This window comes from Caloenas nicobarica, chromosome 6 (assembly GCF_036013445.1).
Source record: "Caloenas nicobarica isolate bCalNic1 chromosome 6, bCalNic1.hap1, whole genome shotgun sequence".
Lineage (NCBI taxonomy): Eukaryota > Metazoa > Chordata > Aves > Columbiformes > Columbidae > Caloenas > Caloenas nicobarica.
In genome coordinates this window covers 5,019,882-5,032,192 of record NC_088250.1, presented here as the reverse complement: position 1 = coordinate 5,032,192, position 12,311 = coordinate 5,019,882, and the positions used below count along the sequence as shown (strand labels likewise).

The 12,311-nt window shown below is 38.3% G+C and overlaps 1 protein-coding gene across 2 annotated transcripts in view; it reads right to left on the bottom strand.

Annotated features, from left to right (window-relative positions):
* The window catches only part of ADAM23 (ADAM metallopeptidase domain 23), a 72,032-nt gene extending 60,009 nt beyond the window's left edge, over nt 1-12,023 (bottom strand). For both annotated transcript variants that reach the window (XM_065637132.1, XM_065637133.1), the window contains exons 1-3: nt 11,636-12,023; nt 10,370-10,596; nt 1,013-1,089 (exon numbers count right to left, since the gene is read on the bottom strand). In XM_065637132.1, the coding sequence (XP_065493204.1) occupies nt 1,013-1,089; nt 10,370-10,596; nt 11,636-11,792 (461 nt within the window). In that variant the 5' untranslated portion in view covers nt 11,793-12,023. The remainder of the gene's footprint in view (nt 1-1,012; nt 1,090-10,369; nt 10,597-11,635) is intronic.
* Between the last annotated feature and the right edge of the window lie 288 nt (nt 12,024-12,311).

The following is a 12,311-nucleotide window of genomic DNA, read 5'->3' as shown; positions in this document are numbered from 1 at the left end:
AAATCTGATAACTAGTAGCCAAGCAGCAAAATATGTGAATATAAGAGTTCAGCAAATTTTATAAAGCCATAGCCTGCTAATTTGGAAAGCCACTGGATTTAACAAGCTTGCATTTTTCTCCCTAACAGAACTTTCATTACATGACAGTTAAGACCAAAATAAGACCTCATATGGACCTCAAGACCAGAGGAACTCATTGGGTTTTTTTAAACCAGAATGCAATTGTTTCTGTAAATCTGTTTCTTCTTTAAGTGTGCTGAAAGGCTCAAGGGCAGAAGGGGCAAATGCACTTTTAAGCAATACTGTAGATAATTTTACCTGACCAGTATTTAGTACTGATATTATACTTCTACCTTAAACTTCCTCAGTGTAAACTTTCAGTGGCAAAAAAAAACTTCATTACAATTTTTAGAAAAGCACATAGTTGCATACCTTCAGCTGGGGATTTAAATAGATATGATACAAATAACTAAAACACCATTGACCAAGTCAGATGTTCACAATTCTGACAATTGTGTAAAATTGTCTATCTTACTGATAAACAGACTCTAGCTGCACCTTTCAGTACAGTCAAACCACTAGGATTCCCACCTCATCAGGAACTTCACGATTATAAGTGACAATAGCATGTTTTCCAGATCATTAAAGATGAGCCATTCTTACAAGTATTTGCAATAAACCTACACATTGACTTGAGCAACTAGAATAACATCTGCATGACAGTTCATCAATAAGTAAAAAAATACACAAGAAAATCCACTCCTTTCAAGCACTACTGGTACTGGAATCTCTCATCATTTTTTTATCATGAATGATAAAATTTCAAAGGTATATTTGCTATGGGCATCAACAAGGATAACGGCTACCTCACTTTAAAAAAAAGGCTAAATATTTTATATTAATAAACTTGGAAACAACATTTTTCCACAGATCTTGCGATTTCACGTGCTCTGATCTTGTACTAGACAGAGAGACACAGAAAGACGAGAGAAAGATCAAATTGTGCACTTACTTATTCAACGTGAGGTCAAGGATGAATTTGGAGCCAAAGGCCTCAATCTGGAAACTTGTCTGGGCCAGATGTACAGCCTGTAAACACGAACACACAAGAGTACTGTACAGTTTTGCAGAACATTTAAGGAGTCAAAAGAATCACTGAGCTTTGTAGGCAAACATGTGAAAAACACCAGAAAACATGCTTATTTTCATGAATCTCATAGGCATATGAAAAGTTTTGCTCTTATACCAAATTCTCATCCAAAAGGATTTGCCTTTTTAGAAGATAAATGAAGAGAGAGAAGCAAATGGTAGCTGAAAAGCACACTTTCAAATACCCACTTATTCCTCACAAAAACAAGAAAAAAGAAGAAAAAGATTCACATAAATGTCTATATTTTGCCATAACCAGATGGCTATGTAGTGAAAGCATAAGTAATGTAGTATATCGTTCTTTTAATTTTGTGATTGCATTCTTTCACTTTAAAAGGCCTGAAATAATTAAAGCATTTACAATACACGCCTTCAAGTAAGAAAATCAGAGCAAGGCTTGTATTACATGTTATGAAAGACTCCTTCAAAGTAATCCCTTCACAATTAAAGGCTTTGTACTTGGCATTGTAGCCAAACCAGAGTACAGAAGACTGATGCAGCTCAACATATGACAACAAAATACAATGTTAGCTTGTCTCACATAGGGAGTTAACTTTAACTTTCAAGATATTCAGGTTTTGTCAGATATATAAATTGTATTCTTTATTCTTTTCTATACTGTTGTAACTGAAGCCAAAGACATTTAAAACATGCCCATCTGTCTTCTATAATAGAAAAATAAGATTATAAGAGATGATCCAAGAATTTCTTTTTGTGAAGACACTGTTCCAGCAGGGTGGAAGAGATTAGATATGAATTTCATAGAACCCCTTCCCTGATAATGTTCTAATCTAATCATGCTTACTTACACACTAATTTGTTGTAGTATTAATAATTACATAAAGTTGGAATATTATGACTAATCCCTTTAACCAAAAAGAAAAAAAATACTATTTTTTTGAACACTACAATGAATCTTCAGGTATGTCAGAAAAACTATTACAAGTTCTAGCTAGTCTATGGCGTAACTTAAATAACATGAAGGTTAGCTTTTACAGCCCACAAGCCCTACAATTTTGTTCTCCTTTGGAAATTTTTCCACAAAGCATGAATTCTTTATGTTCCTCTTCCATTCTTGCACTACATAGAGCAGTACTGATTGTCACCTTATTTCTCAGCAAGGTAACCATCATCTTTCATAAAAACCTTCAATATAATATTTAAAACTACTTCTAAAAGTTGCTATTGTGACTAAAATCAGCTGTGATGTTTCCTGTGTTAATTTATCGTTCTTTGACCACGGAATTATTGTTTCCCTTTCAAAAGGGTCACAGAGCTTTGTTGACAAGCTTCTTAAAAAAAAAAAAAAAAAAAAAGGCATATAGTTACAAAATATTTTAAAGATATTTAATATCATTAAACAATCTCTTACCTAAAGCCTGTTTTTTGTTTATTAAAAAAATTCAATAACTTTAAATAAGGATTCTAAAAATAACATTCCTAGGTGATATCTAAAATAACATGAAGCAAACTGGTCTCAAGCTTTCTCTCTGTTACATTACTAACAGTTGTTTCACCAGTTCACCCAGATAACACTGACCTAGCAAACTGAGTGTACAGCTGCTTTGAGTCACTAGAGTGAAACAGTTTAAGTATAAAGACAAACAGGTGACTTGATGGACAGAATCTTCACATATGTGCTGCAAGCAAGACTACTCCATTAAGACAATTTTGAAACATGAGCAATGAGAACTACAGAATTTCTTAAGGCACCTAGTTTTTATTATGGTTTTTTATATATATATATCTCATCTATCTCAGTTTGGAAGTTTTTCAAAATATCTCCTGCTTGAAGATAAACATGGTAATTTTGAGTATATTGCATTTTCACATACAACCTATGAAGATTGAGTCTTTCCTTCAAAATAAGATTATTTACAGATCTATGACCTAAAATTCCTGATACACATAACATGGCAAAAAGTAACTGCCTAATCAGGATTTACTCAGTGTAGCACATAATTAACAATGTTTACAAGTAGTTTTAGAAACAATACTAACCACCAGTGATCTCAAACATAACACTTATCCAAGTTGAGCAAAAAAGCAACAGCAAAAGTGACTATATACTTTTTCGGGGTTTAGAAATAAAATACACTCTTTTCAGTTTGATATAAGTGTAGCATTTCTTTCACTCCTCCTAACAAACTACATATTACTTAAAATGCATATTCTTTGAAACAATGTTAGAACAAGAAGAGCATCAAGGCTAAATAATCATCTGCAAGAGAGAGATGCCCAAGTATTTTGTTTCCCACTTTAATTTTTTTTGTCACTACTATTGTTCTGAAAGCCAATTCCAAGCCAACTAAATAAGCCAAACTCTTTAATATCTTTCAAGAAGACTCAAGATACTTAACTAATTAAGAAAATGCTTAAACGTGGAGGATGACATACCACTATGATTCATAAAACATACTTCAAAAGCCATCGTGGTGTACTGAAACATGCCAAAAATCCTAAAACATCAGCACAAGACAACACAGATGCTAAAATTGTACGTGTATTAAAAACAAAACAAAAACAACAAAAAACCCCCACACGGGATAACCTCAAGACGGGGAACTCGCATCAAAAGCTATTAAATCCAAAAGACAGGTTTTGGTTCCCAGAAGATCCTAAGCCACAAATTTCTGGAGCCTGGGAGACCAGTCTAGGAATTAACACCCCATGACTGTTATGCTCCTATATTTCTCCCTAGGCATCTGCTACCAATTGCTCTCAGAGACAGCTAGATGCACATCTAGTCTGATCTGCCATAGCTTTTCTTTTGTCCAATCAAGACAATTCGCTGATACATATATATCATCCTTTAAGTTTCTAAGCCAACCACATATTCTTCATCTTTCTGCAATTTAAAATTATTTAAAGTAACCTGTATTCTTAGTCTACAATATCATAAGGAAAAGCTCATCTTGTAGGATTAGATACAATATCATTGCTATTTCTGAAAACAATTACTTCTGTATATAGAAACACCACTTGCCATCTATTACTGTGCCTCACTTAACAGACACAGCCTGTACAAATAAGCAATCACTGCAAAGCAGCTGATGCTGGTTTTCTACCCCACAGCAGGGCACGTCCTCCACCAAACTTGGCTCAAACCATTGGCTACAAAAAGAACACTGCATTTCAAATCCCTGCAGTTTAGCAAAACCACTCTTTTGAATTCAGGTGAATGTGATACACCACTACTGCAGCAAAATATAGATTTTGTTAAACCAGTTTAATTATCTATTGATAACCACCTGTGAAAACCATAAACCAGAACTCAGGTGAAGGTAATGAGATTAAAGTATTTAATCCTGAAACTGACATTTTCCCTGTAACAAGTTAGCACAGAAAGCTACCAGTGAGTTGTCACCAGGTGTTTTCACCTTTACAGCCATCATATACCAGCATGATCAGAGGCAATATTTCAGAAACACCTCTGTGGAATTCTGTTATACAGCTTACCATTTCATAGTATTCTTCTATCAGCTACTGTGTAATACAATGCCTGAAGTATAAACTGAAATACAGTGTTCTGATTGGCATAGAAATACATATTCAAACAAGAATATAATGTAGGTTAGCACACAGTTTGAACAACACATATGGGCTAAAGAACTTACCATGTCTTTTCACAGGAAAAATACATCACCTTCTTGCACCACTTGCATACATACATGTGGTTACATCTGCATGAGTATTCTTTACTTACATAAGCAGGAGAACAAGTTCCTCTGTACATGTTTGTTTATCATCCAAAAACCTCTGCAGAGGCTCCCGTTTCAACAGCTATAAGCTACTCCAATGGCAAAGCTGCAAAGTTACATAAAGTTTTTCTGCAGCAAAGACTTACTGATGATATATAGAGGAGCAGGTTGAAGGAGGGTCTGAGTCTTTAAATTTTTTCCTGCTGTCAAACCCAAATTCCAGGGGGGGGGGGGAAGTATTTTCTCAGTGTTCTGGAAGCTTAGATTATGAGCATAGTCACTGTAATAAGAGATTCTTTATACTAGGGACATTCCCAGAGTTCGGTAGCCACTTGTGCAAAGCAGTAGCTCTCACAATTTTTTCCAAGCTAAAAATCCATATGCATAAAGAATTCCAGTGTCTTCCAGTCAGTCATTAGCTTACTGTAAGTTTCAAGCTAAAAATGGACTAGAAAGCTGTAACTGTAAGCTCAGTTCTACTAATCCGTGTCACAACTTGAATGCTTTAATTTTCGTTATTGTGCTTGGGCAGCATTTGTCCATCATTCACTTTTCCCAGACTTTCTGGAATTTTACAATCATCATCACCAAAAGTAAAGTATTATTACGTATTGGTTTTACTTTCTTCAGAGTAAAACTATGCCAAATGCGATAATGCGTTACACCTTCAAAAATACTAAGACACAAGTCTAAACAAAAGCAACAGCATTATTTAACTGACTAATAGTACCTACGCGTCTTTTGCTATATTCATACAGATTACAATCTCCAAACGACAAACTCATTACTTTTAGAAATTGGGCTTTGCATACAGTTCTGCTGACTAAAATAATGGACAAAGCTGCCTCTTATTTCAGTAGCTGAGCAAGGGGCTTTATCACTCCCATTTTGGAATTAGAAACCCAAGGCAGATTTCGATTTACACCATTAAAACATTTTTGATCTAGACCTTCATTCTAATAATAGTACAAGTTTTGTCACAAATCAATGTGACATCCTATATATTATTTCCTTACTCTTCTTTTAGCTTGTTTGCCCATCCTCAGACTTCATACAGAAGCCATCCTTCTTTAGTGTTTGGAAAACATACTTGTCAGCATGTGAACAAAGGCTCGGGCCTACCTCTTAAAGCAATCCTGCTGTTGCTCTTTTAACACCAGGGCCAGAAAACGCCATTCTCTCCCAACATACCAATACTTAGATACCTGCCTGTAGTGACGTTGGCCTCTAAAACCATATTCCTTTCAGGGTTTTATTTGCAAGACTCTACAAAGTAGCACATCCATATGTTGGACCACTTTCCTGCAGTACCCAGCTTCTCACAAATGCTAGAAAACCTAGAAACATTTTTTCTTTTAGTTTCAGAACACGGCCTAACAAGTGCATTTGTTGCACTATCTAACACTTAGCAACTTAAACCTTTCACAGGTTATCACTCGAAAGTCATCAGAGGACCCAGAAATATATTTTAAAATAGGATTTTAAAAGTTTTAGAAGTATTGTGACCCACATTTCAGCTAGGAATCCAAGAAGTAGATCTACTTGAGGAGAAGATGGCATAAGGAAGATGTCGTCCTACTCCCAGAACCAAAGATAGGAAACCAAATTTCAACCCTCCTGTTAGTAACTACTGAAGACGTAAAGTACGGACAAGCCTTCTGCATTAATATAAACTCAATATAGAACAGAAAGACAAAGTACACAAACTCATCTATATGCAAGTAGTGTAAATTCAAGCTGCATCACAGAAAATGCTGAAAAAATGCAAAGCCAGCTGAAATACTACAAAGATTCTCCAACAGTCTTAACTCATACACATAAGCCACATGAAGTTCATTCATTATTCTGATCAGTTTTCATTGCATTGGGGATTGAAAGTGAAGACCTGGCCTAAGATAGGCAAGAAAGACAATAATTAAAGCATCAGATTTTTATCTGGATTTTATTAAGAATTCACACGATGTCACCTCTTGAGAGATTATTAGCCATGATCTTTTATATTTTACAAAACAGACCTGCTTTTCCTTCAGTATGACCTCCTTTGCAATGGCTGTGATACGGTTGTTTTCCTTTCATCTTAAGGATGTTTTCCCTGTCAACTTTTGTATGCTACATACCATAGTTGCGTAAAGGACTGAGACAGACTGTATCTCAACCTTTAAAGCAGGGCAACATAGCAGAAAACATAACATTCTCTGGCAATCCTATTATGTTGAGATCTCACATCTTGTGTTGCGAGATTTTTTTCCCCCCACTGGCCACCGTAAGGCCTAACAATCTAGTCTATGCGGTGCGCAAAAATGAATCAAAACAATCATTTGGTTCAATAAAGAGAGTATCAGTTCATTCAAAACACTACCTCCATCTGCAGAAGTTTAGAAAGATAGAGCCACAGACGACAGATGACTCAGACCTCTTCAGCAAGTTTAAGGATTCTTGTTATCTTCAGTGTGTTTTTATAAACAGACGCTAATTTTGAATCATTTCACACTAAAAATAGCTTCAGAAGAACTCAAAACAAGCTAGCCTTAATTTGACTATGAGGAAATAGGTATGCAGATTTTAGACTCTTCAAGCACTAAGTATTTAACATATGCTTTTTTTAGAGGACAAGAAAACAGATTGTACTCTAGAACTCTGTCCACCTTGGAGACAGACCACTTCACTTAGTGAAAACTATGGTGAACATTCCTTTTTTTCAACGGTGAGAAAAAGCTTCTTTGAAAAATAAGAGGAAATGAAAGAGGTTCTACCAACAGTTTAAATCATATACACCCTTTCATTATGATGGTGTTTCACCAAATTCAAAAGGGGATAAAGAGGATCAGTGCTAAGAAAGCAATTTATTATTTAAACGTTTGACTCTCTGGTAAGCTGTTTTCTCCTTCAGTTCTTCATTTCTACCTACATTTCATGAAGAAGGTTGCAGACTCTTACTTCTAGGAAGGGACTTTAAAAAATAAAATACTTTAAATCATTTTTACAGAATTATATTTCTCCAGCTTTACCTCTTCCCACATGCACGCGATTTCTTTTACTCTTCCCCTCTCCTTATAGTGACTCAGCATTTCTGAGGTATTCAGGCCAAATCCCACAGAATATCCAAATAGCTTATAATCTTCTAGCCATTATAATGATGTTCCACAGAAAGAGGTCTACTGAATAGCAGGGAACATATCTACATGAAATGCCTATAAGTGGTATATTAAGGCTGACAGAAAATACAGATTAAAGAATGTATGGTTCCAAGAACAGTAAAAAAATTTAAAAATTGTATTTTTCTTCCTCAACTGTCCACGGTGTATAAGGCCATCATATTTGTCTTTATGTTTTTTCACAGGCTAAAACTCAATCCTAAATATAGATTTCTTTCTTTACTGAACTGTAACGGTATTCTGGTTATTTTCTTTTGTTAACAATGTGGGAAACAGCAAAATCTCGCAAGTAAGATTTATTACAATATAGCATTTATTTTAATTCTGGGAAAGGATTAAAGCAAGTATTAAAAAATACTCCCCTCAACCAAACAAACCAACCACACCACCAAACCACAACCTCTTGCACCTTTCACAATCCATTTGCATTCTGGTTGTTTTATGGGTTGTTTTCCTTTTACATCCTAGGCAGACTCCCCACACCCCACTCCCCCAGTTATTGCTCTACAGAGATTATTATAGTGAATGTTAAACAGAACAAAATAACCAAAATATTTTTATTATTGGTAAAATAGATGGAAGGGCAAAGGAATTAATTCATGCAAGTTGAGGGGGGGCGTTGTAGAAGCAAGACGTGCAAAAATCCATCCAGACAAGGAACATAATCAATCCTTTCCTTCCATTAAATGGACCAAAGCAATAGAAGTTTCATGCCAGCCAAATGAAGTCAACATAGTGTCACCCTCCGCAAAGAACCAAGCTTAAAGAACCCTTCTGTGGGGAAAAACTGCAATGTTAGCGTTCCCTGTGCTTAAAAGGGACACAGTGAGTAGAAAGAAGATCCACTTTACACAACACTCAGCAGCAAAGAAATCAATACCAATTCTGTCAGCACTGATTTCTGCAGAGCTTTCCCCCAACAGGTAGAGATAAGGCAGGGCATAGGAAGGATAGGCAATAGCAGCAATGTTCTTGGGGGAATGCTGGGTAAGAGATTGGCACACATTCTCCCCTGTGGATTCCCAAGAAAAAAAAAAAAAAAAACTTCCATAGAAACAGGGAGGAAGCACTATTTTCAAAGGCAGGTCTGCACTTGCAAATCCCTTCCTTCCCACACCCTTCTCCAAAGAGGAGAACAGAAAGTCCCTAACCTTTAACTTTACTTCAAAGAGTAGTCTCGCTTTAAAGGAGTGTTAGTTCTCAAGGTAGTAACCTCTTAAGTAGCTCGAGTTTCCACCAACCAGTTTTTCTGTGCCATCCATAAGATACCGGTGTATTTAGATGCATGCAAAGGCACATTTTGGCATCCCAAGTTCAATAAGCTAGGAAGCAACCTTTCTTCCCATGAAAACATAAAAACCATACAACTATCTCATTTTTTTCCAAAGATTATACAGTGTCTCCTTATTAATTCCACATCTAAGGTGGCACATAATCAATATCAACATAAGTGCATATAATGCATAATAAATTTGCTTTCTAAAATTTTAAAAGAAATGCAGTTCAATAGTAGGAACTCCATTATAGCTAAGTCCTTCAGTAAGATCATGCACACTGATCTGCTTTGCTGTCTCTCTGCTCTACCATGGCAATCTCTTTCTATACAAACCATCTTTACCTTCATTTTTTTTTAAATCTGTGGGAAGAAAATATTTTTTAAATAAAAAAATTATAAAAATAAGGTGGAATCATTTTAAGGGGTGACTCCTAAGTAATATAGTCTAGAATAGGTGTACTTCACCAAATTATTTCATAAAAATCCAAGTTCATTCAATTCTATGCAATTTCAGAAAAAAAATACTGTCTGCATCTATACAAAATGAAATATTAGATCTTGTCATTAAAAATGAAAAATGCAGGTATTATTTGACAAAAACTGGTAACACTTTACAGTGGTCTTCACTGGTAACACACTGGCAGGAAACCAATCATGTATTTATTAGGTAGTGCACAATACATTCAAAGTCAAGTAACTCCTGCTGTAAATTCAGGATTCTAAAGAAACTCCCTATGCAGACATTTCTGCAGCCTAGAGCTGGAAGAAGTATTTTGTTGATGATGGCATACTGTAAGTTAAGACACCAGAATCTACGCTGATCAGACAAGTCAACTTTGCATAATTCCCATTTGTTTTATCTACAGTTCAGCTTCTGTACCATACTGAAATTCAAAATAATTATTTTTAAATTAACACAAGGGAAATCACATTCTCATTTAATTACATGTCCTCCTTTACTTCCTAAAAAATGGTGGCAAGGACCATCGTTAAGTCTTGAAGATCTATAAAATAAAACATTCAAACACAGTTTCACGTCACATATTACTGTTTCAAAAATTCTGCAGATGAGCCCCTTTTTACCCTACCTTGTCATGTTTCTGCTGGTGCCTTGCCCTCGTATCCAGGACATGGTAAGGGGTTTCGGAGTCTCTGTTGATGTAATAGATTAGTCTTGAAGGCAGTGTGATTTCTTTCTGGATTGCATTGCTGTAGCTGTTATTTTTACTGTTACTGCTTTTATTCTGTTGAAATATACTCTCTTCATCTGCCAAGGCTCCTTCTATAGTGCCTGCCGTTTCATTCCAATGGAGGTCTGAGGAACAAAGAAATGCCAGCCATAAATTATATGACAGAATGTGTTTATTTCCATAAAAAGCTACATATTTAGCTTGCAGTATTCTAACGTTTTATTAATCACTCAGGCAAACGAAAAGATAGCTTACTCATTGAGCTAGATTTGACTCATTTTTCACACATGAAATGGTCTCAGAAATAACATGATTTATTTAAATGCATATACAGTTTCATATGTGGTCATGGATTATAAATATTCTAATGGATATGTAGTTATGTAGTTACCTCCTACACTCTCTTTGATAACTGAGTTCTGTTCTTTCTCAAAGACACACATTCACAAAAACACAAATACACATCTGCAAGAGGCTAAGAATACTCCCCATGTTCCTGAGACAAACCGAATTCAGAGTCCATGCACACGGAATGCCAGTCAATTCCCTTTACATAAAAGGAAGTTCTCTACCTCTCTCTTTTAACTTTCACAAGAGCCCTTTTCTTCAGTGGCAGCTTTTCGGATGAAATCCTGCATCCTTCCCCGTTAAAATTGCAAGATACAGGAAATCAACAATGTAACAAGAACAGCAACAACATGATGCACGAAACGGCTATATTAAGCGTTCCACATGTCACCTACGTGCAATCAAAAGCAGACAAACAAAAGCACAGACAAAAATCCAGCCCCAAACCAACCTGCTTTGCAGTCAGATCCCCGCACACACGCATCCTAACGCACCCAAACCCCCCTCAGCCTGTTTTTGTCGCATACCTCACCCGCGTATTTCTACGCACACAATCTACCTAAACCACTGCAGCGCTGGATTCGGAAGATCAAAGGGGGAAGCCTCGCGTTTATCTATTTCTGGAAGCAAGCCAGCCAAGGGAACCTGTTCTGAGCGCTGTTTTTCTCTACGCTGAAACACACATGTACACAAAAGGGCGGAGGATGAAATCGTTCAGGGGAAACAGATGTGACCGGGGTTCATCCCCCTAGGGATAGGGGAGGAAGGGACCCGAGCGACGGCCCACTTCTCCCGCACACATCCCCTCATACCCACCGGCGGCCGCCGCAGCCCGGGGGCAGGAGGAGCCGTGGAGGAGCAGGAGCAGCGAGACGAGGCGGCCGAGGAGCGGCAGCAGCGCAGGGCGGCAGGCGGCGGCGAGGCGGCGGCCGCAGCGAGGCTGCCGCAGGGAGATGCTGCCGGGCGGCTTCATGGCTCATAGCGCCCCGGGGCGGCGCGGGGGGGCGGCCGGACGGCCCGGGGGGCAGCGCGGCGCCTTCACCCCGCAACGGGCTGTGCCCGTGGGGCGGAGGGAAGGAGACGAGCGGCACCTCACAGCGGCTCCTCCCGGCGGCTGCCGCCCGTCTGGCTCCTCTCTCCGCCGTTACAGGGACCGTTACCTCAGCGCGAGGGCGGGCGGGCAGCGGCGCGCGCGCGCCTTCCCTTTCACCTCACCCCACCAGCGCCGCGGCACAGCGCATGCGCGCCGACCTCGGCCCACGGCGGCCGCCGCCCGGCTCGGGGGCGTCGTGTCCGTGTCCCCTCCCTTCCCCCGCAGCCCTCGGGTGCGCACCGGGGCCGGGCCCCGACAAGCAACAGCGGGGTTGAACTTGCACCTGGGGTGGGCGGGGAGGGAGAGCGAGCACATGATTTCCCAACTGGGGTAACACAGAGAAACCTCCTCCTGCAGCATACGCAATGGCAAGAAGGGGAATTCGGGAATTTTCAAATT